This window comes from Pezoporus flaviventris, unplaced genomic scaffold (genome assembly GCF_033815535.1).
Source record: "Pezoporus flaviventris isolate CSIRO_AGI_PZ_B2104156 unplaced genomic scaffold, CSIRO_AGI_Pfla_v1 ptg000013l, whole genome shotgun sequence".
In the NCBI taxonomy this organism is placed as follows: Eukaryota; Metazoa; Chordata; class Aves; order Psittaciformes; family Psittacidae; genus Pezoporus; species Pezoporus flaviventris.
The window spans coordinates 12,819,760-12,845,294 of NW_026892561.1; the positions used below are offsets into that span (position 1 = coordinate 12,819,760).

Genomic DNA, 25,535 nt, shown 5'->3' on the forward strand with positions numbered 1-25,535 from the left:
CTTTTAGATGTTTCCTCATGGGGCATTTCAGTATCACTGTTTGGTTTGGGTTGGAAGAAACTTTAAAGCTCATCTAGTTCCAAACCTCTGCTATGGGCAGGGACACCTTCCACTATACCAGGTTCAACCTTTGAACACTTCCAAGGATGGGGCAGCCACAGCTTCTCTGGGCAACCTGTGCCAGGGCCTCACCACCCTCACTTCTTCCTAATGGCTAATCTAAATTTTTGCTCTTTGAGCTCAAAGCCTTTCCCCTTGTTCTGTCACTACATGTCCTTGTAAAAAGTCTCTCCCCAGGTTTCTTGTCAGCCCCTTTAGGCACTGGAAGCTGCTCTAAGGTGTCTCTGGAGCCGTCTGTTCTCCAGGCTGAACAAGCCCAGCTCTCTCAGACGGTCTCCATGGCAGAGGTGCTCCAACCCCTGGAGCATCTTTGTGGCCTCCTCTGGACTAGAGCAGCTCCACGTCCCTCTTATGTTGCTGCACCCAGAGCTGGACGCAGGGCTGCAGGCGGGGTCTCACCAGAACAGAGTAGCGGGGGAGACTCAACCGGCTAGTCACACTCCTTTTGATGCAGCCCAGAACACGGTTGGTTTCTGGGCTGCGAGCGCACACTGACGGATCATGGTGAGCTTCTCATCACCCAGCATCAAGTGAAGGAATGCCGTGTACGATGAACTCGCAGTGCTCAACGCGGCGGAAGTTCGCGCCGAGCCGCGGCAGCATTTGAAAAGCCGCTGAGGCGGCGGGGCGGGCCGCGTTGCCCGGGCAACTGCCTCCTCCCGGGGCTGTTGAGGCAACAGGGCGGGTCTGGCCGCGTTGCCGCGGTAACTCCCGCCCCTCCCGCAGCGGCCCGGAGAGGCGCCTCCGCGGCGGCGGGCAGAGGAAGGGCGCGGGCGGGTGTCGCGCCTGCGCAGAGGGCGCGGGCTGGCGGCGTGCGTGTTGTTGTGCGGCGGCGGCAAGATGGCGGCGCACGGGGGCTCTGCGGCCTCCTCGGCGCTGAAGGGGTTAATCCAGCAGTTCACCGCCATCACGGGTGAGGCACACGGAAGCCGGGGCCCGCTGATCCGCGGCCGTGACTGCCGCCGCCGCTGCGTGCTTAACGGGCGGCCTCCGTCCGGCCCCAGTCGCCGCGTCAGGGGGCGGCTGCCCCGTTGGGCCGGGGGCGGGAGGCCGGACGGGAGGAGCGGGTCATGGCGTGAGGCGCTGCGTTGGGCGAGGCGGAGCAGCGCGGGCGGGCGGGCGGCCCCGGGCACGCTCCCGCCCGTCTCTTGGGGGTCTGCCCGCCACCACCGCCGCGGCCTCCCTCGGGGCGAGGGGGCTGGTGACGCCCGGGCCTGTCAGCGGGCTCGCTCCGGGGCCCGGCTCGCCGCGGCGGTAGGTGCCCGAGCCGGGCAACCGCGGTGCCTCCGCCCTGTGTGCTGTCGTGTCGCCCTCGCTTTTAGCGGCGGCCTGGGGTGCTTGGTATGCCGAGCTACTCGGTGGTGAGGGTGCGGGTGCACGTTCTCCTTCCCTCCCGGCGATGCGGTCCGTTCCGCCCCGGGAATCGCGTCCCGCCTCTGCAAATAAAGCTGACGGCCGGGAGGGAGCCTGGAGCTGACCGCTGAGTCCGCGTTAAAGACTATAAAAATAAATCAGTCTTAAAATACGATCAGGTTACTGAGAAGTTTTATGTTAGTTTTCCAAGGAAAACAGCTAGTCACTTTTAAATTGAAGTTTGCGTCAGGTGATCATTGCTGCTTTGGCTTGCGTACTATGAGCGGTTGACCCACTTTGTGTTTAACCGGCTTCACTATAGTTCCCCCTTGCTTATGGCACTGCATATCAAATACTAAAGGAGTGTTTAATAAAACATCTTTGGCATTTTGTGTTGTTTTCTTTGGGTTTTTTTGTTTGATTTGGTTTTGGGGGGGGGGGTGGTTTGGTTTGTTTTTTTTTTTCCTTGATTTACATGAAACTGTTTTTAAATTGTTTAACCAGCTTAATTTTGGGTTGTGTCCTTATACTCGGGCTTGGATGCACTTAAATCCTGAACAGAGATGTTGAGGCTGTTTAGTACGCTGTGAACATCCTGTGTCAACTGGAAATTATTAATCACTCAGCTGTCCTTAAAGAAGGCTTTTAGAATAAACTCTGAACAAAAAGAACCTACAGCAAATACCTTTTCATTGTAGTGCCCATGTGTGCCTTGTGGTTTCTTTTGGTAGTGCCTGAGATACTTGCTAAAAACTGATCTGGAACAGGAAGTCACGATAGTTTACCCTTCCTGATGGCTTTCTGTGCTTGTATGGATGGTTTATACCAAACACAAGAGGACCCTACCTTTCTGCTTTCACAAAAGAAAAAAAAAAAAACAAAACTTGCTGGGCTTTACCCATCCACTATTAGAGTTTTGGAGTTTTGTTTTTCCATTTTAACAGAATTAAGGATATATCTGAAAGTGTGTTGTGTGGAGCTTATCTTGCTGGTAGTGGCATGATTTGACAGGTGCTCAAAAGCTCAGTGGTTTGTGTTAGCAGCTTTCAACTTAGAGTTGTAAGTATATAAATTCATCCCTGTCTGTGGTGAAAAAGGCTGAATATATACAGCAGTTTGATTCTCATGTAGGTGATAGTGAGTTATAAGTAGAAATAGTTCTTGATATGTTTATCTTAACTAGATGGCAGAATTGTGTTTCTTTGGTGCTCTCATCCAGAAAAGTATTGCTAAGAGAATGTAGCTCCTGTGTATCTTTTCTGGTGGAATGATGGGATGTCTTTGAAGTTTGATTTGAGACTTAAGAAATATTTAGTATTTCCTGTTTGCTGGCATAGGCACTGAAATCATGCATACGATGGCAGTTTCCTTAGGAGTTATGAGGAACAAGTACAGGCACTTTCTGTGTTGGTGTCTCTAAACAGCAGAGGGCTGCGTGTAATTTTTCTTCTAGCTCTTCTAAATTAATGACTTTGCATTACTGACTGTATATTGAGGGTGTAGGGTGCTGTGCATATAATAGCTATATGCCAATATTGTTTAATTGCTACAGTTGACATTGAAATGAGCTGAAAATAGTTTCTTGAGATGTTACTAGTTTTTATTTTGTGCTTTTGTCATCTCGATTAAGGTATTCAAATACAGCTGTCACCTGAGCCATGGCAAGGCTGATTAGGTTTTCTGGAAACCAGTTCACTCAATCAGTTTGGCTTTCTCTGTAGTTTAGGGTAATTTCTGTCATTTAGAACTGATTTATCTCAACAGTTTCCTAGGGTATTTTCTGTTCAAACTAGAGCTTCTTGAGTGTTTCTAAGAAAAATCATAGAAACATCCAAATGTGTTTTGCTAAGAGTGATATTATCTGTGACTCTGATGGTGGAGAAAGTGTTTTCGTCATTTTGGTGACTTGCAGTGAACCTAGTAAGAACTTCTACAGGTCTAAAAGCTGCTCCCAAACTGGTTCAGCTGCATTTTGCCACTCTTTCTCTCTGCCAGCCTTCCCGTATGAAAATAAACTCTTCGGCAGCCCCACTGCCTATAGAGGCAGATGCTGCAGTAAGTAGACATTTAAGGGGCTGGGTGCAGGAAAGCTTCCACTGATGAGGGTGCTTCTGTTGATGGTACGGTTTTTGAGAAGTTGCGAGGTAGAGGCTCTAACTCCTTCTCGGGAAGGAGTTACAGGTGATGTTAAGAACTACATTCTGAACAGCAAGAGTAAGATAGATTTAGGTGTACTTTGGAGAGATTTTAATAAATGTTAGTCATTATACAAATAATTGTGTAGACAAGTACTGCTTTCTCCCTCTTGGCTCCCGTCTGTTCCTACTCTCAGCCCTCTGTGGACTGAGCTTTAGCTTGTTTGTTTTTGCCTTTCAGTGCAATCAGTAAAACAGAGTATCTTTTCTTCCATCTCAAAATGTCTAAGTGGGTAAAAAACACTTTAGTAGCAGGTATAGTATTCACCCTGTTAAAATGTGAAGTCAGGTTTTCATGGGTTTTGTGTGTTTGCCTGCTGGTGTTTGGAAAATTGAACCAGGTCTGATTCAACTGAAAAAGGTCTGATATCTAGAAAGAAAGGAAACCAATTCTAAACCCCCTCAGATGGCTTTCAGTAAGTTTTCTCTTGATGGCAGGAAAAAGTCTGCCTGTCCTACATGCAGGCATTCCTTTCTGCTGTGAGATAAATTTGTCTCATGTCATAGTTGTACTTCAGAGATAAATGGCGACTAATAAACTGTTCTTTCTAATTATTAATGCTTTGAGAGAGAAAGCTTGCTGCTCTGCTGCTCCTAGCACTTCCAATCAAAATGTTTTCCAAAGAATGCTCAATTTTTACTTCCATCATTACAGGTGCCAGTGAAAGTGTGGGAAAGCATATGCTTGAAGCATGCAACAATAATCTGGAGATGGCTGTCACCATGTTTCTGGATGGTGGAGGCATAGCAGAGGAGCCTAGCACCAGTTCTGCAGGGGTGTCTGCTGTTCGACCACACACTGAGTATGTACCTGGTGAACCTGTCTATAAAAATGATTACTCTGTCTTAAGAATTTAGTAGTGTAAGGCAGAAAAAATAAGGCAGTTGCCATTTCTAACCTTCTGTCAACTCATGTAATATGTGCTGCTTTGATATCTTGTTACATTTAATTGCTCCGATATTGTTCTGGGTAAACAGGTTCTTACTACGTTAAGTTGGTATGTAGACTAACATAAGTTAGTCTCTCCTTCATTACTTAAGAAGTTTTCTGTGGTTTATACATACTCTTTTTTTTTGCAGGCAGAGCTCAAGACATAGAAGTTGGAGATCCAGTAGCAAGATATTCTTACTTTTAAATTGCTCCAACGATCTTGCTTTACATTAATTTGTCAGTTAAAGAGTTCTGTTTTGTTTCTTATTAAAGTAATGACCTTAGTCCCACTTGTAAGGGTTTTATGGTGTTGGTTTAAGTGTAACCAGATTTGGCACTGGAAAGGCTAGATTGTGTACACTGCTATGCAGAGAAATAAGCAACTACAAAATCTGCGTCAGTGTCTTAACATCAGTCTGACCTACTCTTCGAAGCCCATATGGTCAGGAGCCACAAACTGCACACTTTACAATTTCAAAGAATCTGAGGGAAGAGGGCGCTTCAAGAGTTAGCTCATAAACAGGATAAAGCAAATGGATTTCTTTGGGTGATCCATGCCCTTCTTTGCATAGTTCCATGGGCTTAGTGACCACCCTGAGTAAGTGAAACTGTTTTGGAGCCCTTGTGATTTTCTTTCTTCTCCTATTCTTAATTTCAGATCATCTAGCAGTCTCAGCAGGCCTAACTAAGCTGTTGATATGTGAGGCACCCCAGCTGTGTAAGCAAAAATTGCTTCAGAAATGTGGGGAAATGTCTGTTTTGACAATCCTCTTTTCCTTTCTCTGGAAAAGAGAGGGCTGTGAGTTTCAAGTGGAAGCAAAAAATTTTAGAAGGAAGCTAGTAATAAGGAAGATAATATTTTTTTTTTTTTCTCTATGTAGATAATCAGGGAAGAAGGAGGCAAGTGGATCAATTAGCAGCCTTTGCTAAGTTCTTAAAGAATTAAAAATGTTTAAATAATAAGTTGACAAAGCCTGGTCCCTTTTGACGTCAGAACTTTTGATTCTGTGCAGTGGTACAGCAGCATCCTTAGCCAGTTCAAGTTGCAGGACCCTTTTGAGTACAATGGGATGTGGTTTATGTGCTTGGAGTATTGTAACCTTTCTGATTTTTTTAAATTTGGTTTTTTTCTTCCCACTTCACAGGGATGAAGTACGAGCTCCAATTCCTCAAAAACAGGAAATTCTAGTAGAGCCTGAGCCCTTGTTTGGAGGTAGGCTTATGCTCTTGTTTGTTTGTTTCTTCTCTCTGCCTTGAGATGAGCTAAGTAACAGAAGAAAACCAGAACTTCCTGAATATGAAGAAAGCATTGATGTGTTTTTATTCTTGTTCTTTTCCTTGCTGCAACTCTGCAGCCATGTAACATGATTGCCTTCTTGGAAGTAACACCAGTGTTACTGAAAACCTCACACATCAGAGATGCTGCATTCCCAGTGGTACAAATCTGCAAACTCCTGTTTCATGGGACTTTATGAGGCTACAGCTGTGCAAGTCTACATCTGTGTTCTATGGTTCAGAACCATGTGATACTGCTGTGAAAGTGTAGTTTTCAAGCTGGTGGGATAAACAACTGAGCCTTGACTGACAGGTGAAAATGAAGAGGACAAATGCATGCTTCTCAGGGAGATGATAATTCAGGAAAAAGGGCTGAACTGTATGATTAGTCATAATTTTCTTCATTCCTCATTTAGGAATTTAATTTGCTCTTCAAAGTGCATCATGCAGCTAGTTTTCTTGTTTTCTGGAACTGTTTATCACTTTTGCTTTTGCAGGGTTTTTTTTTTCCTTCCCCTCTAAGGGACCAGGTGATAGAAATGCTGTTTTCTTTTTGGATGCTTATCTAAAACACTGTTTAGTGCTTGTGGTAATACACTAATGTTCTGAATCCCAAAACCTCAATCTCAGACCTGTGCTGTGGTGGTTCTTTTACAGAAGCATGGGGGTGGAGGTTCCGTAGCAGGACTCATTACCTGGTACATTATCCTCTCCTTTTGTATAATGTCTGTATGGATATCTGAGGGGCTCGCTTTCTATGCTTTCTTCCTCTGGCCTTACCCTTCTCATGTCCATTTCTGCCTGTGTGGCTTTTGCTATGCCAAGTGAATTTAGAGCCTTGCCCTTTTTATCAAGGAAAAGCATGCAAGCGCTCATATTTAAAGTGGTCTCATAACTGTAGGAAATGTTCTTTTCTATTGTTCAGTTCCTGTGCTAGAATGGAGGAGGCCAAGCTTCAGGTTTACCCTGGAACTGGTTTTCTCTTATATTTTTTTTTCAACATGAGATGGGTCTTTAGCTGAGGTGCACAGGCTGAGAGGTGGTTCCAGAGGAAGGTGCCCTGCTGAGGGCTCTCTGAAGACAGCGCACTTGTTCCTGTGGTCCAACAGACCTTTTGACAAAGGTCTTTATACTCCTGTGGGTTCAGGAATCTAAGAAGTGCAGGATTAAGATCTGATGACCCTAATGCTTGGTCCTGTTCTACCCACCTGTCACAGTGATCTCTGACACACTCGCCACCCAACTGAAGTGATCTTTACATTAAGTGAGAGCCTCCTGGCACCATCTGGTCTATCAGTGCTAATATGCTCAGTAATGGCACTTGTGTTTATAACAAGCTAGCTGAAACTGGAAAGGCAGTTCACTTTGTCTTTTCAGCTCTAAGCACAGGGGATGTGCCTGTTTCTGTATCATGTTGAGGTGGTTGTCTGAGCTGCCTGAACTGCTGTGAACATCTTCAGCAGCACTGCCATGCTCTAGCTAAGCCTGGCAACGGAAGTGCTGCTTTTGCTGAAGTGGTTCTTCAGTTGCTATTCTTAGCTGCTGTTTAAGTTGCTCCAAAGTTGGATTTAATGAGTTGTGCTTGTGCCTAAGCATTTAGAGTTGATACTAACAGGAGTTAAGCGTTATTCACAAGCATGTTCCTCATTCAGGCTTACTTACTTTTTCCATGATAGTCTGTATGGGATACACTGATTCTTTCCTTTGTAAAGGAAGAATGCAAGGAGCAAGATCTGTTCACCATTCTTTATGCCCTTGGAGTGTCACAAGCTGAAAGATGCTGCACACACTATGGGTGCAAAACCAGAAGGGTCTCTAAAATCAAGTTTTGGAGGTACTTGCTTTGTAACCCATGCGTAGGTCATGCTTTCTCACTGTAAATGGATTTTTCTTACTACAGGTTTCTGGTGGGCACACATTGTATTTGTCTTAAATTTGTTTATTAGTTATTGTGTCTTACTTATTATGTCTTTGAAAGTTCTACCTTAAAATTCTTCTCCTTTCAGTTGATAGTGATGCAGATGAATAGTTGGAATAAGCCCTGGCAGGCAGTTCTGTTTGCATTCGAAGTGCAGTGGTTGTGTTATACGGAAGGACTTCAGTGATACATTTAGGTACTATTCCAGTTATCTTCCTAGGCCACTCTACTCTCTCTGTGCAGCGGCAGTTCTGAAGGTTTCTTTGCAGATAGTGATCCTGGATTCAGTGGAGTGTGGCTGTTGCCAGTCAAGCCAAGAAGTTGGGACAGGATCCAGATAAGAGTTTCGTAAAGAGTAGGAGCATGCTGTTGAAAAAACCCAAATGTATTTCCTCATAAAGAACATATCCTACAGGGTTTAATCTTTCAAAGTTGGTTTTTTTCATCTACTTGAAGGTCTTTGCTAAAAAATCTTGACAGGAATTGTGACATGTTTATGCTGTGATTCTGATGGGCCTTGGTGAGCCCATCAGAAAGGGCTGAATTTAAACTTGAGTGTATTGTTGATACATGTTTTGTTTCTGGGGTAAAGTTTGTTGGAGGGAGGGTATGTTAGGACATGGGTGTTATAAACCCGTTTCTGTCCTCCTCCCACCCTTGTTAATGACCCTGCTCCCTCATCATTCATGCTTTGGGTTCCTCTTCCATTCTCCCACATGTGATGAAAAGTACTAATGTGCAGTTATTTTGATAATATACTTCTGAAATAACTCTTGCAATATGTTTTTTTAAGCTCCTAAAAGACGCAGACCTGCGCGCTCAATATTTGATGGCTTTCGGGATTTTCAGACAGAAACCAGTAAGTGTCTACAGATCAGTAAGCTAGAGTTTGGTTTTTTTTTAATGCAAATAAAGGTGGAAAATCCTTTCCATTTTATGTTAGGACAGCTTTCAGTTGTTGAATGTGTTTTTTTAAATTGTCTACTGTATAGCAAAAGAGTGGGGTTTTCTAGTAACTGTTAGGCTGTTCACTGTTGTAGTGTCAGTACTGTTTGCTGATGTGCCTCTTCCACATTTGTTGTACAGTTATGGTTGTTAGATTTTTGTTCTGGGGTAGTTGAGAGTACTGAGTAATGGACACATGAAGCAGGTAGTAAGGGTGCTGGTCCAAACACTTTCCTGTGTTACATAAGTAAAGCCTACAGACAGTATATTCTGGCTGCTTTGATATAGCAGGTATTTTCTTGACAACTCTGAGCACATTTATTTTTCTGCTCTAGAGAGAACTGAAAAGGGGGAATAATCTAACACCCATGTAGAAATCAAGTTCATTTACTAAATTTTTCTTGGCTAGCCAGTGGTCATTCTGGCATTTGAATTAGATTTGAGTAACCCTGAGGCAGCTACCTTGGCCACACACAAGGTTCTCATGAATTTAATTGCTGTTTACCACTGTCTGTTCATATGTAGAATCTTCAAATGACAAAGCACTGAGCTGTTACTTAAGCCATTAAGCTTCACAGAGTATGATTCTTTGACAGCAGAACAGACATTTCACAGATGAGTTAGAGCTGTTGTGCAGTTGCTGTCACTGATGTTGCTGGAGTGTTCAAGAGGTCTAACCGTGGACCAGGTTCCCATGTAGTTAGGTGCTGTTGGATGCCGAACTGAAAATAAGTGTTCATAATTACTTTCTTTCCCCTGACAGGTTTGCCTAGGGTTTTCTGGTAATAATAAACTCTGCAAGTGCTAAAGCCACTGGCAGTTGTGTTAGTGAAAATACACCATTTACAGAATCGTCATACCCTTAGATTCTTTTCTTATCATCTCCACTCATTTAGAGATGCACAATATGTGCTTATGATAAAACTTTATCATGCCTTTTGGTAAAGCTTCATAGATAAATATCACTGGCAAGCTCTGAAAAAGTGGCCCTGGCCTTGAAAGTCCAGATTGAAGGAGGCCTAGGGCCAGGAAATACAGAGATGCTTTTTTCCCTGTGGAATCCAGAGTCTGCTCAAAAATGGGTTGTATGTTATAGCCTGTTGACAGCTCCTTTCACTGCTGTAAGGCTTGTGGTTGTGTGATAGTTATTGCACATTTCAGCTGTCTTGGTTCCATATAAAATACATCGTATCCATTCATTTTTAGGTGAGCAATTGCTATGATTTACTTTTATTGTATATGGTTATGTCTATGTAGGAAATATGTTCTGTATTATTTTGAATGGAATCGATAGCACTAAAAGAAACATGGCTAAAGCGTGGTACTTGGGGGTAAACAAGGCTGAAAATCTGTTCACCTGAAAGAGACAGTAGTATAAGTCATGGCTGCTTTTTTGCTCGTTTGTTTTCAAATACTAGCATATGACCTTTGCTGATACATTCATTAAGATGATTTTTAAAAGCAAAATAAATGCCCAGTGCTTGAGAAAGTTAGGGCAGGCGGGGTTCTTCCCTTACATAGCAGCTAATCTTGTTCAGTGGGATCTGACCTTGTGACTTCAGTGCGAAAGTGTATGACATACAGCAAATAATAAACCCATCTTGTGAGTATTTTGTCTAATTTAGCTTCCTTTCCTCTGGGGCTGTGCAGTTCGACAGGAGCAGGAACTACGAAATGGAGGGGCAGTAGATAAGAAACTCACTACTCTAGCAGATCTCTTCAGACCTCCCATTGATCTGATGCACAAAGGCAGCTTTGAAACGGTAAGTTCTGAAATTTTGGTGCACTTTCTTCTGTGATGACTGTGTGCAGTGTGGAAGCCTTGTGTTCGACTGTATAGTGATAAATATTTGATGGGCTGCATTTGGAAATGCTAATGACTTATTGAAGGACTTAATGTGGTCTACCATCATTAGTTATGCTTAAATGTCAGTGTGGCAAATCACAATTGGTGAAAGACTTTAGTGCACAAGGGAGGCTGGTCGAAACAGAGAAATTGCATCCCTCGAAATCTCTTTATAGAGCATGTTACAGAAGGAGCTGAAGTAAGTAATTGCTTTTGATAGGTGAGCAAGTACTTTGCAAGGGGCAGTGTAGTTTTCAGCACAGCCCTGCTAAGAAGCTCGGGTGGCGTACTATTAACACAGCTAAGTGGTTTTTGATACCTGAGCTAGTAAAAGTATTTTGAATGTGGCTTTGTCTTGAAGGCACAACTTTTATCTTCAGTAGAGGCCTTGCTCTTGTATAAAATCATAGTGGTTGTCTTTTCCATCTGGTCATGATGGAAAAGTATCCAAGAGATTGTCTGCCTGAGAAGGGGACAGAGAAGAGTTATAATATGCATCAGTGACTTAAGTAATGATTAGAGATATGCAAACTGGTATATATTTTTACTTCTTAAGTCCATAATTTCTAGGTATTTTTCAGAAGTTGCAGTTACTACTGAACTTTCACCTGGTCATCTTTAAGTAGCTGAGATTGAGGAGGGTGGTGGTGATTATTCACGAAAATGCAAATTCATCATCAAATGGTACAATACAGATACTGCAAACAGTGCCAAAGATCTGACTCAAATTTAAAAATGTGTACAGTTTCTGGTATTGGCATTCACCCTTTTTCTGTACTCGTACAGTTCTTTGTCCAGTGAGATACTCTTCATTTCAAACTGATGTTCCTAAACTTCACCACAGTAGAAATCTTCAGCTTCTCAATTTGTTGACCCTTACCACTTCCATTTTACCTTTTACCAGTAGACTGCTGTACTGCTTTTAGCCTGGGACAGTGTTAGGCCTCCCATGAATCCAGAACTCATCTTTAGCAAGCTACTGTTAGCTTTTTCCTTTTGTGTACACTTAGAGACACATTTATACATCTCTGTTTTATTATAGTTTATATGACGTTCGAAAGTACCAAAGACTAAATACTGTCATTTTGATGCTTTTGTAGTTTAGTGTTAGCCTAAATGGGGTTTATTATTATTGGTACGTGATGTATTCTGACCTCTGGAGGGTGTACAAGAACACTGTCAGTGTTTTGCCGTGTACGTTTATCATACAATCATTTAGGATTTCTGACTTTATTCGAACTTAGCAAGAGTGGTGGAATCTGGTCTTACTAAGGCTTTCATGTGTCTTTGTTGCTCATCTTTTGTTGCTCCTCTTTTGTGTACCCAAGGGTTGATTTTGATAGGAAATAGATACAGTTATTTTTGGTTTTCCAAAAGAAACCTATTTTTCTTCAATTACAAAGAAACTTACCAGTAAGGTGCAAAAAGTTGCCATTTCATTTTAGCTCAGTAATATTAGCTTTTAAGAGTAGCTGATATTTAACTTCTGTTGAAGAAAACTTTTCAAGTGCTGAATGGCATTGATTTATTTTAACTTGATATCTCTGAAAAAGGACTGTGCTTCACATCCAGAACAGCTTATGATAGCTATATTTGTAAAGTATGTGATTAACTAAATTACACCATAGAAATGTGGTGGAAAAAAATTTGATACAGAAAATTTATAAAAGACTTTCTTTTAATCCTGCAGGCTTTTTGACCGTGAGCCACTAGATATTAGTTCCATGGTGACTGATGGAATGGGCTATACAAACCAGGAGTAAACAACTGATAGGTCAACATCTTGCAGGCCCTAACTGCCTTTTTTTTTCCTACTAGAAAATGTCAGAGAAACTTCTAGAGCTTAAATACCCAATGTCACTAAAATAGTCTGTATTTGAGTAGTATTGTGTAGTTATATTATTAGGCCGTTGTCAGTTAAGATTGCGCAAGGGATTTATAACTGTCATTTCTTGACTGTAATATCAAGCTTTAATGTGTACTAAGTTTCATAGTTACCTCTTTAATGAAGATTTTTGCACACCAAACACGGTTTGTATGAAACAGCATGGTGGTGTTTTAATCTCAAAGACTGCTCTAAAGAATTGCAGGTGTTCCATCCCTTCATGCATGTGATGTGAGATATGATTTAATTTGTGGCGGTTCGCTCTGGATTGACTTAGTTTACACTTCTTGTTTAGGGAGGAGATAGTTCTGGTGCTTGCAATTTTGTGCTTAATGCTCTTTAGGATTTCACTACTTCTGTGAAGTGACTGTAATGTTACAGAGTTTTAGCTCTGTCTGTATGAAGTGTCCTTGTTCTGTAAGTTGAACCTCTCTCAGCTGCTCTCTGCTCCACGGCTGATTTTCCTTGTATGTAGCAAGCACCAGTAAGTTCAGAAGCTAATCTAGTCCTTGTACTCAAATGGTGCAATTATCTTTGCATAAGATGCTTCTAGACTGGCTGTTTGCCAAAGCATAGCCTGCAGATACACCGTTGCCCTAGGAATGGCTGGTTGATGAAAGGATGTATGCCTTGGCACATGCAAGAAGTATAAGTGCAGCACAGATAGGCTATTTCGTGTTAGATAATTTCATTTTCTGACTTGGTCATCTGTTGTCTTGCAACCTAAACCATGCTTGATTAGCAGAGGTCCAGAAGGTCGTAAGATGCTGGTTCCACTTCCTTGTTCCTCCCTGCTGACTTAAAGTAGTGCATTTCAACAGAGCTGAGCAAGGGAGAACCACCACAGCATTTATAAACCATACATGGTTCTGAGAAGACAAATTAAAGGAAAATGTTATTTTGAGTAGTGCAAAAGCTAGAGGTTATCCAGATCTGAGTGTAAAATAAGATGACTTCCACATATTGTCTAACAAGTTTGCTGGCTTCTTGCTGTAAGTTGTCGCAGCGATGAAAAATGTGGCTGAGTAGAAAAAGCAAACTCAGGACAGATGGGTTTTGGTTTGGTTTTGTGTTTGTCCCTTGTATATGAGATCTGCTGCCTCTGTCTTTGAAAGTTCCTACTCTGCTGATTGCTGAAAGCTTAAACAGAGATGTTTGCAAGGAGTGATTGTTCTGCATTTACTCAGTGTGTGTCCTCTTTAATGCCTGGTGATGGCCTTTATACGTTGAAAGAGGAAGAGAAATGGGGGCCAGTTGATATTCGAAACAGCAGATCTAAAGCTATGAGACTTTCTCCGGATACACAAGCCAGATCTTAAGCCTTCCCTTGTTCTTTTGTCACTTACCAAAATAACCCACCAATATAATCTCCAAACACAAAGCATTTCTTCACCCCACACTCTTTCCACCCTCTCAGAAGAAAAGCAGTAGCTGTGTAAGAGCAGACCTCTGTGTGTGTGAGATGATGGCATCTTTTTAAATGTTCTATGTAAAGCCTCTTTGTTTTCTCTAGAAGGAAGTTACAAGTAGTTTAAAAAGCTACACCAGCTCTACAGGTGAAAATGCATCTTTGCAAATGTTCTGGGTGGAATTTCCTGCTTGCAAACTTGTGAGGGCCTTAGGTGGATGGAGGAGAGGTAGAGGTAGGTTTTCACTGATGCTGAAAAATATACAAAGTAGGTATAGAAGAGTGAGATGCGCTTTCCAGCTTTCTATTTTTTTGAGTTCCTTTAATCTAGTATGGATTACTTTAGAACACAGAACTAAGGCAATCCAGTTGACTCAAACAACATAAGGATTTTTGTTCCTTTTAAACTTGGGCAGTACCTGTAGGCCTCATCTTAAACTGATTTCATAGAGTTAGTTCTCAAAATCTACAGTTAGCTCAAAAGAAGTCTTTGAAGCCTAATGACTGTATTTAAGACCCTTACTGGTTACTTGGGTATCACCTGCCCCACTTTTCTCTCCTGGTGAGCAAATACTGGATTCTGACACTATAATATTAGTGGTAAGTAGTTAGCATAAGGTCCCTTGTGAGAACAGGAGGACTGTTCTGTGCTTCTGCTTTCATTTTTTTTTTTTTTATTTCAATAAAATAAAACTTGGCTCTGCAGGTCACTTGGCCGTGCAGATTAATTATGTAGACTGACATTTCATGAAGCTAAGTGTGTGGGGTTCACATGTCTGCCTGTCATATCATGGATGGGCTGATTATTCAAAAGTGCCCTGGCTGAAATTCATTTTAAAAGTAAAAAGTTTGGTTTGGGGAACAAAATATTGCCCAAACCAGCAAAATCTTGAGTAACATCCCAATTCCTTGAATTTGCTGTTCAGTACCTTACCAGCAGGATGGTGAACACACACTTTTTAAATTTTTTTAAAAGAAAGGCACTTCATATGCTAGTTCCAGTCTTTCCAGGTGGTAAGAGCATTCCTGCTGTTGATATAGCCCTCTTTTTTTCAACAGGTATGACAGTTCAGCGATCAGAATTACATTCTTGATCAAACTCCTACCATTAACTTGCAACCAAGCAATCAGACAATGCCAGCTTTGTGACTCAAACCAGTAAGATTTCTTCCTGCGCCTTCCTGTCTCCCTCCCCACTTGCAGTCTGAATAATGAGCATCAAAAAAGGATGCCTAATTCGGCAGTGACACAGTAATACAGTGACTCAAAACTTGGAGAGAAGAAAAAAACATGCAGAGAGGGGGTTCTGTTGAATTTATGCAAATGCTCTGTCAATTACGCAGCCTACTTATAGAAGATGATCCACAGGTTTATCTTTAGAATGAGCAGGTCTTTCGTCTGTTTTCAGATCAGTGTGATTGACTGCACTCTTTCCCAAACAAATACTTTATTTGGTGTCCCTGTGTCACACCCACCCAAGTTGCTTTTTTCCACTCTGTGCTTGGTTTGTTGAAATCCAGCAGCTCGCTTCATCAGTGTGGTTCTGTAATTCAAGCAGTCTCATCTTAAGCAGGTCCTTCAGCCCTGCCTTCAGTTTTGTGGATGCCTTTTCACTAGCACTGTCCATCTTTCACTGTGAAGGGGTTTTGGTGAAAAATTTTACAGTGTTAGAAGCCATCACTGATCATTGCTGGCATTGGTTGTGTCTGGCTCTTCAGTTTTATCTAATAAAACTTTTATCTCTGCTTACAGGCCAAGGAGTGTGGTCAAATGCAGAACAAGTGGCTCATGATAAACATTCAGAATGTGCAAGATTTTGCCTGTCAGTGTCTCAACCGTGATGTTTGGAGCAATGAGGCTGTGAAGAACATAATTCGGGAGCATTTCATTTTTTGGCAGGTGAGAAGTTTAATAGGGCTGTGCAGGTGACTTGGTGTCCTGGTAGGTGGGGTAGTGGAAAGAACAGACAGCTTTGAATAGAATGTCACTGTTGCAGTTCTCTTGGTGAACTTGTAGAAAAGATGCAGTACGTAATGGAAGTGTAGCTTATGGATGTAGGTTTAGTTGATGGGTATGCATTTGAGTGCATAAACTGCTTTTCACCTGTGCATTCAAGATGTTACTACTTAGCTTCTAATATATGGAGTGTTAGAGGTGTATTTTCAGCCTGTCAGTTACTGAGAAATGCATTTACACTGTGAAAGGAAAAGCTTTGTCTATTGTGAAGGTACAGTTTGTGTTCCCTCTTCACCCAGTAATACAATGTGGTATTTTTTTAGGTATACCATGACAGTGAGGAAGGACAGAGGTACATACAGTTTTATAAATTAGCAGACTTCCCTTATGTTTCCATCCTGGATCCCAGGACAGGTAAGATAAGTGACAGTTGGTTACCTGCAGTTTATACATTCCATACAACTTCACTGTTGTATTTGGTGAAAAATCTGAGTTACATTGTTTTGCTCTCTGAGAGACTCGTTGTTCCTGAAGATGTATGTTTTGGAGGAGCTGAGGGAATAAAACTCCCAGGAGTTGCTGAAATTTTGTGTACATGGTTATTGCACCCGATATAGCTTACTTACTTTGCTTAGCAAGTGAAAATAGTACTACCTGGTGGTAAAACCCAGAAATGATTTTTTTTTTAGTGTTCTTTTAAAGGCTACTTGAAATCGTGATGAATAAACTACGATATTTGTAAGCATTACATGAATCTGCTTCCAGCTCCTTGCACAGGAGCTTTGTGACTCTCAGCAATGACTTATTAAATTGCATCTTAATTTTCCTATTTGATTTTGGCTTTGCGTTTGTTGTTTGGTTTGGTTTTGGTTTTTTAGCTGAAACAATCGAACTTCTACTTACGCATCCAGCTCTTTTGAAATTGTTACTTCTCTTCTGTATGCCAACAACCTGTCTTCTTTCATCATGATATAGTGCAATGATGTTAATGCTCTGGTCTCCTGCTTCTCAGGCAGGAGCTGAGATTTCTTGCTATTTGACTTGACCCACCCAAAGCCACTTACTGTTTTTAATGTTGATACTGAAGTTAGGATATTCTTCTTAGCTCTTTACATACAGAAGCAAATGAGGTTTGCCAAGGTGTAGAATCAAAGCAGCAAAAATGTAGAAAAGCTTCTTCATAAACATAATGGTTTGTCTTTGTTTTGTTTTGTTTCATTTTGAAACCTAATTCACTATTCTGTGTACACATTCCCATAGGTAAACAGAAAAGAACAGAAATAAACAGGGTCTGTACTTATGTCTGGCTATGACTGAAACCTTTTCAAGGGAGTGGAGGGAGGAAGCTTCGTAATATCAGGTGGTAGCCTGTAGGAAGCTGCAGTTCCACATGTACAGACTCTTGCAGAATGCACACACAGTAGTGAATTGGTGTGTTTCACCTGTAAGCTGCAGTCTTTTGCTGAAATTCCGCTTCATGACACCTTTTGTTCCCTAGGTCAGAAACTAGTGGAGTGGCACCAGCTAGATGTGACTTCTTTCTTGGACCAAGTGACTGGGTTCCTGAGTGAGCATGGGCAGCTGGATGGCCATTCTACTAGCCCTCCTGAAAAATGTTCTCGTTCAGTAAGTATAAGACCCTCTCGTAAAACTGGAGAAACCTGAAAGAATGTGCTAACCTGTCTTACTCAGCTGTACTGTTGTCCCATTCTGTAGTATAAGCAGACTTAACGAATTAGTGCAAGAGCATGCAAGGATCTGGTGCACCAGAGAATGCCTTTTCCCATGTTAGCTGTTTTTGTTGTGCAGTTTGTGCTTTCAGCATTTGTTTTGGATTTAACAGTCGCAGAATTGTGCATGTGTGGAAGGAAAATATATTGACTCCATGTGAAACTCCAAGAAGTCATTAAGTCATCATAGCATGACTAGCTTTCCATGCTGTTTGTTCCTGACAGTAGCTTCTCTATGGAAGACTGATGTCCTCTGGATTTTCAGTATGTATTTAAAAGCAATTTTTATATATTTGTGTTATGTCTGCATTCAACAGGAGAGTCTCATTGATGCCAGTGAGGACAGCCAGTTGGAAGCTGCTATCAGAGCCTCATTACAGGAGACACATTTTGATTCCACACAGGCCAAGCAGGAGAGTCGGTCAGATGAAGAGTCGGAGTCAGAGGTTTTCTCTGGAAGTGAGGAGTTTATTTCAGTTTGTGGATCTGAGGAGGAAGAGGAATCAGAGAATCCTGCCAAGTTGAGGAAGTCTCCACACAAGGACTTGGGGTATAAAAAAGAGGAGAGCCGAAGGCCTCAGCCTGAACCCCCTGCAAGGACTGAGCCTGGAGCAACATCAAATCACAGAGTACTGCCCTGCATTGATGCAGGGGTACTGGAGGAGTCAACTGACAAGCCTGAAAGTACATTCCAGGGCCTGGACGTAAATGGTAAGTTGCCATGTTGTGGTTTTTGTTAGGTTTAGGGCTTATATATATATTTATTTTTTTTTTTAGTGACCTGTGTTTTGTTTATGTTTGGCTTCTTTTTTTTTTTTTTCTCCCTAAAATCTTTATATGCTGACAAGGATGGTTTCATCCCTTATTTTGAAAAGCTAAATCTTTTCTTCTGTCTTGCTCCCTCCTTGACACCAGATGTTTGAGCGATTCACCTTGCCAGCAGCACCTCTTTGGCATAGTGATGCCTCAAACTGCAGAACTCTATTAGTCACTGAGCTCAAGTTTCTTACTTTGAGACCTTATCCAGGAATAAAGTACGCATGTGTGTAATGCAGGTGCGTATAACAGGCCTTCTACCACTGTGGTAGAGAGAAGAACAGCATCAGCCCCACCTCATGCTCATTTAGCTTGGCTGCCTTGGCAGTCTGGACTGAGTTTCAGTAATGCAACTTTGGCTAATACAAACAAGTCACTGGAGTGTCTCTTCCTCCTTGTGATGCCTGAGCTGGACACCAAAGTGAGGCGGTCTCAGAGGCAGAGGTAGCACAGTGTGCTTTTCTCTGAGAACACTGTCCTGTTTTGGTCACTACTGTTAACTCTGGACAGAATCCTGAGTTTGATGTGTGTTACACTTCTATCACATGTGTTTAAAATACATCTTCAGAGACTGGAACCTTGTATTTGTCTCCAGTCTCTAACCCTGCTGTGCTGCACAGTAAAGTGTGCCACCTAAAATCTACAGATAATCTCAGTTCAGCTGCCTTGTTGTTTGTTAACTTATGGTAACTTCCCTTATGGCAGGACCAAAGGCACAGCTGATGCTAAGGTATCCAGATGGAAAGAGGGAACAGATTTCACTGCCTGAACAAGCTAAACTTCTGGTGAGTGGAGTTAATGGGAATACTTGTTTGAGCACAGGAGAGCTAAAACTGGAGAATTTATTTTCCTGGGGTGGCACTATGGAATTTGGATCTCGTGGAAGTGTTATATGCAGGGAGTGCTTGCAGTGTCATTCTGTTGGGTTTCTTTGTGGTGTTCCTCTTCTGATCAACAGAGTCTGCTGGCTCTGTATGTTTCCATTGCTGCTTGGTTTGCATGTACACTCCAGTGTCTTCTTTAGTCCCCAGAATGAGAGTTCCCTTTCTAAAATGATTCTAAATGGCTTTTGCATTAATCTTTAAATTACCATAAAATACCCTCAGCTCACTCATTTGTGTTTTGGTTTGTTTTCCTAAATGCAAAAGTTCAATCATTGCCTATGGTTAAAGAATGGTAAAATCAAAAGCAAAATTCTTCATTCTTGTTCTCAGTCCCTTTCATTGCACTTCCAAACTCCTTTCTGGATATGAATGGCAGAGCAGAATTTGGAAGAAGTTCTCTCCCGAAAATTTTATTACAATATTATTCAATTACTATGCTTGAGGTGTGCATCTCAGCTGTGCTTTGGGCTTGCTTACCTTGAAGAAGTTTATGTGAATGGCATTTCCATTAAAATTTTGTAGGTGCTTCCCTGGAAGTAGTGGGTAGAGGTCACTGTGTTCGTGTTAGCAGTGGGTTTTCATGACACTGTGGCCAGTAAAGCTCATTTTTATGTAATCAACCTAAAAGCTGTGCATTGAAGTCTTAGGGAATGCAAAAGCATACCTCTTCAGAAGGATCTTGTGCAGATTAAGAAGTCTTGCATCTCTTACAGAAAATGAGACTGTAAGATAGTCTGCAACACTGCAGAAGTGTATAGTGTCTCAAACTCATGTTCTCATCCTTGACTCTTCTGCTTGAAAATTAAAGGAAAAAGGAAAGTTGCTTTTGTTACATCATCAGCTCTCAAATCCAAGTGTGATAGGATATAGGCTGGCTGCAGTGCTACACTTGGAGCCCTGAGTCTGAAATACAAAGCCTAAGGGACACTAGCAGAGCATCACTCTTATTGTAAGAACCAGCTTTACTGGTTGGCAGACCTTCATTCTTCTTTTATCATAGCAGTCACTGGTGTATAATCTTTTTCCAGGTACAAAACTGCTTTTTGAAAGCAGTCTGTTAAACAAATTTGCATTCATTATTAAGCATGTAGCACTTAGCTAATTTATTTAGGTGATACAAAAGTGTATTGATACAATTCTGATAATCTTGACTTCTGGTTTGACTCCTTTTATGGACTATGGTAGTTAAAGGAAGTTAATCTCAGCATGTGATTGCTGCCACCCGCTCTACAGTCAGCAGAGGAATTTAGGTGAGTCAAGGTTTATGGGTGAAGATATATTTTTATTGCAGAGCTGAACAGGCAGCTTTTATGCTCATGTTATGTGATCTTTTAAAGCCATTTCAGTCAGATCAAAATTGAGTCACAGATGTTTCTTTGTGAGCATCTTTTCCATGCTGTTTTTTCAGCCCTTAACTGCTTCCATTTTTAGAGCTATCCAGAGCAATAAAAATAAATTGTTTAAGGGGACAGTTGGACTTCAGAAATTGTAGCTGATGGCACAATGTGGGTCACACACCAACACCAGCGGTTTTTCTTTGTCCCTCTTGAACATGTAGTCTGAACACACTATTCCAAGTGTGGCCCAGATGCCGAGTGGCACAGTTGCATCCCTTGATGCTGGCAATACTCTTGTTGACGCAGCTCAGGTTTCCTGTCACTGCTGCAAGGGTGCACTGTAGACATGTGTTGAGCTTTCTTGATGAGTTTTGACAATGTCTCCATGACATCCTGGATCTTAACTCTAGGCAAGCAGCAGGCTTCCAAGAGTTGGAGTGACATTGGCAGTTGGGTGCTTCTGTGCCCTGCAGAAGAAGTCTCCTCCACCAGCATGCACTGTTTCTCCATGCTGGTTTTGACTTGCTGAATAGGATCAGTGAGTCCATTAGTGCCTTCCAGTGGAACTTGTTTGTCCTCCCCACATATTGACAAGACTTTCTATAATTTTTTTCAACTGGTTTGTTTTTTTTTTCCCAAATGAGAGGAGAGCTGTTGTTCTGCTGCTGTAGGTCTCCAGGATGCCTCATCTTGCAAGTTGCTGTTCTCCCTGTGCGGGTGTGTCTTGCCTCTGGTCATCCCATTCTGTCTGCACCACAAGGCCTCAGTTCTTGCCCTTGCTGTGTTGCTGCCAGCATCGTGCTGCTTTCCTGCTTATCTAACCTGATACAGCAGAGCAAGCTGACCTCTTCCTGCAGCTCTTGGACCTCATGCTGCAGCTGCGTTGATGCCCCTGAAACACTGGAAAAGAGTATTGCAGGCTGTTGTGGGAGACATTCTGTGTCACATCTATACCGTATGGCTGACAGCTTTCCTACCAGAACACACACACTCAAAGAGCCACGCAGTTAATCTCCTGAGCCCCTTGCCTGTGAGCTGCAGAACTAAGTGCCAGGTGCTTGTTCATAACCATTTTTTCCTGTTTGCTGGGGCACTGTGGTCTGGAAGAGGCAGCTAAATAGTGAGGGGAAGCTAGCAGAATAATTAGTACTAGTAGAAGCTTAATACTGCTGGCTTATCTTACACTTAATTTGCTGCCATAAGTTACCCTCCAAAACTAAGTCAACAGTATTGCTGAGGCCCCTTTATTTTTTTCCACACTTTTCTATTACATACTTACTTTTTTTCCCCTCTTTAAAAAGTTACAACTTTTCATTCCACCCAAGTCTTGCTGTGTTTCTGTATCCTCTGCTGTTCTGCCAGTCTCCGTTTCTGTCCTTGGCTATTTGTACTTTACGCTGTCATCTGCTGTGTTTCCTGATGAACTTGGCAAATCTCTTGCATTGTAACATGGGCATTAGCCCTTCCTGATATGTGTGCTTGTTGCATTTTGAGGCTGATACCCCTTCATCCTAATGCCCTCTGCATTCTGCTTCAGTTGCTATTGCAGGCAGAGAAGTCCATGAATTGAAAAGAGCTTTAAAAAAAGCTAACAAAAAATTCCCACCCCCTCCCAAACCCTTGTGCTTCTTGAGGGAAGGAAAATAGTAAAAATATTGCATTTATTCTTGTCAGTACTGCCACACAAAAATGCTTCTTTGGTGGCTTTTAAGTCTAGTGTAAGGGTAATGTCTGATGAACAAGTGATAGGGGCTTCTGTTTTGGGGCACTTAAGGATTTTTTGCAAATCATATTTTCCTGTGACTTGAAGGTGTGACGTGGAATTCAGCTCTCTTGAATGAGTGTATTTCCATCATAGAATAGTTTGGGTTGGAAGGCAACCCTGCAGTGAACAGGGACATCATCAACTAGATCAGGTTGCCCAGAGCCACATCCAGCCTGGCCTTGAATGTCTTCAGGGGTGGCACATCCACCACCTCTCTGGGCAACCTGTGCCAATATTTTACCATCCTCATTGTAAAGAATTTCTTCCTCAAATCCAGCCTGAATCTTCCCTCCTTTAGTTTAAAGCCATCACCTCTCATCCTATCACAATGTATGTCTTCCTTCTGTTTAAAGAATCAGAGAAGGGATCACTTGATAATTAGTTTTTATGATTATTTATACCAGGTGTGGGCCAAATTAGGTATTAAAGTAAAAGAGAGTCTATACAGAATTTCAGGAAAGCAGGGTATATTTTACGTTCTTTTGTGTTGTGTTGAATTATATGACACTTCTCTACCTTTCTGTCTCTCCAGGCTCTTGTGAAACATGTCCAGTCAAAAGGATACCCCAATGAGCGCTTTGAACTTCTCACCAACTTCCCTCGAAGGAAACTCTCCCACCTGGACTATGAGATCACATTACAGGAAGCAGGCTTGTGTCCTCAAGAGACTGTCTTTGTGCAGGAAAGGAATTAGGACCATAGCCTGAGTTCTCCCAGCCTTCCTTCCCTCTCCTCTTTGCCTGGGACACCAACTCATTAAATACGCAGTCGTGGGATTGCAGTGCTGAAATCAGGCAGCTGGCTGGCCCTTCTCTCTCTTCTTCCCTTCGCCTGCTCTAGTGACCAAATGAGATTGTTCAGAGTTTTATTTTCTTCCTTCAGCTTAGGCCCTGCAGAGAGCATTGGAAAGAACATCTTTCCTTTGCTTTCATGGAATTAAGTAAAGCAATGATCTGTGTATCTGGTATGTTGGGGCTTGGAGAGGCCACAGTACACATGCCCTTCTCGCTGCTATTTTTAAATCTATTTTGTTTAATTTATTTTTTTCAAATAGTGTGTGAAAAGGCACTGAGTTATCTCTCTGTAAGGAGAGTGTGATCTTCAGTACAGTCTTTCCTTTGTTTTGATGCCCTACACAAAAGGTCTCCATTAACCTCACAGCCTTCTCAAGGATTAACTTATGTAGTGCTCTGTGAAAACTTGGTTTTAGGGGAAGGAGTTGGTTTGAGCTGTGGTGAGATATTTTGCACGTCTCTAATTTAAAGGCTTCTAGATTGCATGCATGTTTTCCTAATGCTTTGAATGTTGCCAGTGGACATAGCAAAAAAAAAAAGCACCAACCCCCAAAAACGCAACTGTACTCAATATGGGATTGACTGCTTAACCCAGAGGGAAAGCTTCATGTCCACAGTTGCAGCAGAACTGACTCCTTGGTAGAAATCATTGGAGTTTCCATTTGTTCTTTTCCCAGCATCCCCTAAGTGTCTCCTTTTTACTTGCTCTCAGGATTTTCCAAATGACAATAGAAGGTGGCAAAATACTGTAGAGATCTTGGAGTCTCTGGAAAACACCTGACGTAAAAACTTGGCAGTTAGTCAGCTTTTTCAATGTCATGGTGTTTTGCTTTCCCCAGGAGTGACTGGTGTTGCAGGGCTTTTAGAGTGCTGGTGGCAGCTCAGCAGGACAGCAAGTCCTAGGCAGGTTTCCTTCATTAATTTGACAGCTTTGTCAGACTGTGGAAGGAATTAATGCTTTGTAAAAGACTTGCAACCCGGTGGCCTGAAGGCTCTGGGCTGCTTTTTGTTCTGTTTCATGTTCATCTACCATCTAAATCCAGAAGGCTGTATGGAAAGCTACTCCTTTAGGCTTTCTTTTTAGCTCTGGAAGCTGGCACCACAAGTCATGCAGGTGTATCACTGAGCCAAGCAGAGTGCCCTGTTTTTCTGGTGTCTTATCTAGACTTAGAGCTGTTGATCAATTGATGTTATGCCAGGTGTTACAATGGGATAAAAATTAACTAACACAGTCACCCTCAAGGTGGGTGTCAACTTAGTGTATTTACAACTAAAATCTCAGTTTATTGTCCCCTTAATCAGTGAGGGGAAAAAGTAATGTGAGCTCTACCAGAACTGCTTTTTCCGCGATTGTCAGATGATTATACTTATTTTGAAAAAACCAAAACTTTAGTGATCAGTAACTTACCGTAGACTCAAAACTTTTCAAGATACTTTGCCTTTAATTTCATTTGCTAGTTTTAGTCTTTAAGTGTAGGAAATCACAGAAAATGTCTTGCATTCCCATGATATATTAGCTCACAACTGTCTTTTGCTCACAATTGAGGCTTTACATATAATTGTATAATTGTATAACTGTATTTACTTTCTACACAAAAAAATTATTTTGCATTCTCTGCAAAATGCAGTGCAAGGAAAGCAACCTGTGATTGCAGTTTCCTAATCAATGGTTGATGTGGTGTCAGAGCTCACTTCTGATTTGTGAAGAGCCCCTGTCATGGAGGCTGCTTCCCAGCATTGGCAAGTGAATTGCAAGGCCAGCAGAGGAGATGGGGTTGTTGGTGTTTTGGCCTGTGAAGCAGCAGTGGCACTTCTAGACTGAAAGATATTTTGTGTTTCTAGGATACCCAGATTGGACAGGAGGAAACGCTTTCTGTGTAGGTCTGATGCTACCCTAAGCAAGATCAGCTGTCTGATTGAAAGAACTCACTCTGATATTTGTTGCCTTGGAACTGATTACTACTTCTGTGGTTAACCACAGGAAAGTTAAGGCAGGCTGCCAAGAGGACACAGAGCCCACCACATGTATAGTCCCTTCATGTCCCTCAGACAGGCTGGGATGGGAGCAGGTTGACCTTTCCTGCTCTCCTTCCTGTGCCTGCCCACGTAAAACAGGGCACCTCTGTGGTTCCACTCATTGGTTTTGGAGCTGTTGCTGGCTGACTGTGTTTGCTGGTGGAGGGCCAACTCATTTTGGACAGGCTTGGCTTTGTATCCACTCTGGGAACATTGTTCCACATCAGCTTTTTTAGCAGTTAAGTTAAACCTGCAAAATCGACTCTCTTTGCAGTCCTAGACCTGTTTTATTGGTAGCTTCTCCCATCCTGCCCTTCCGTGTTTGTAGGTGCAGCTAGGTTGTGGTTGAAGCAATCCAATA

General features: G+C 42.2%; 1 protein-coding gene across 5 annotated transcripts; it reads left to right on the forward strand.

Annotated features, from left to right (window-relative positions):
• Positions 1-842: 842 nt before the first annotated feature.
• UBXN7 (UBX domain protein 7) lies at positions 843-23,386 on the forward strand. Of its 5 annotated transcripts, none has more exons than XM_061451674.1 (11): positions 847-1,033; positions 4,324-4,471; positions 5,745-5,812; positions 8,586-8,651; positions 10,388-10,500; positions 15,629-15,775; positions 16,156-16,246; positions 17,331-17,458; positions 17,880-18,273; positions 19,084-19,163; positions 22,897-23,386. In XM_061451674.1, exons 1-11 carry the CDS (start codon positions 961-963, stop codon positions 23,056-23,058), a joined length of 1,470 nt encoding a protein of 489 aa, XP_061307658.1. In that variant the 5' UTR covers positions 847-960; the 3' UTR covers positions 23,059-23,386. The 5 variants fall into 5 exon arrangements, with proteins under 5 accessions (XP_061307662.1, XP_061307658.1, XP_061307659.1 ...); XM_061451675.1 differs by lacking the exon at positions 847-1,033 and adding an exon at positions 1,095-1,374; XM_061451676.1 differs by lacking the exon at positions 847-1,033 and adding an exon at positions 5,270-5,398 and having other exon boundaries at positions 4,368-4,482.
• Positions 23,387-25,535: the final 2,149 nt, after the last annotated feature.

Excerpts from the sequence above, each read along its gene's own strand:
- UBXN7 (XM_061451674.1), top strand. The coding sequence starts at position 961 with ATGGCGGCGCACGGGGGCTCTGCGGCCTCCTCGGCGCTGAAGGGGTTA. Across the intron at positions 1,034-4,323 it reads GCAGTTCACCGCCATCACGG|GTGCCAGTGAAAGTGTGGGA; the intron begins GTGAGGCACACG and ends CCATCATTACAG. Across the intron at positions 18,274-19,083 it reads CCAGGGCCTGGACGTAAATG|GACCAAAGGCACAGCTGATG; the intron begins GTAAGTTGCCAT and ends CCCTTATGGCAG.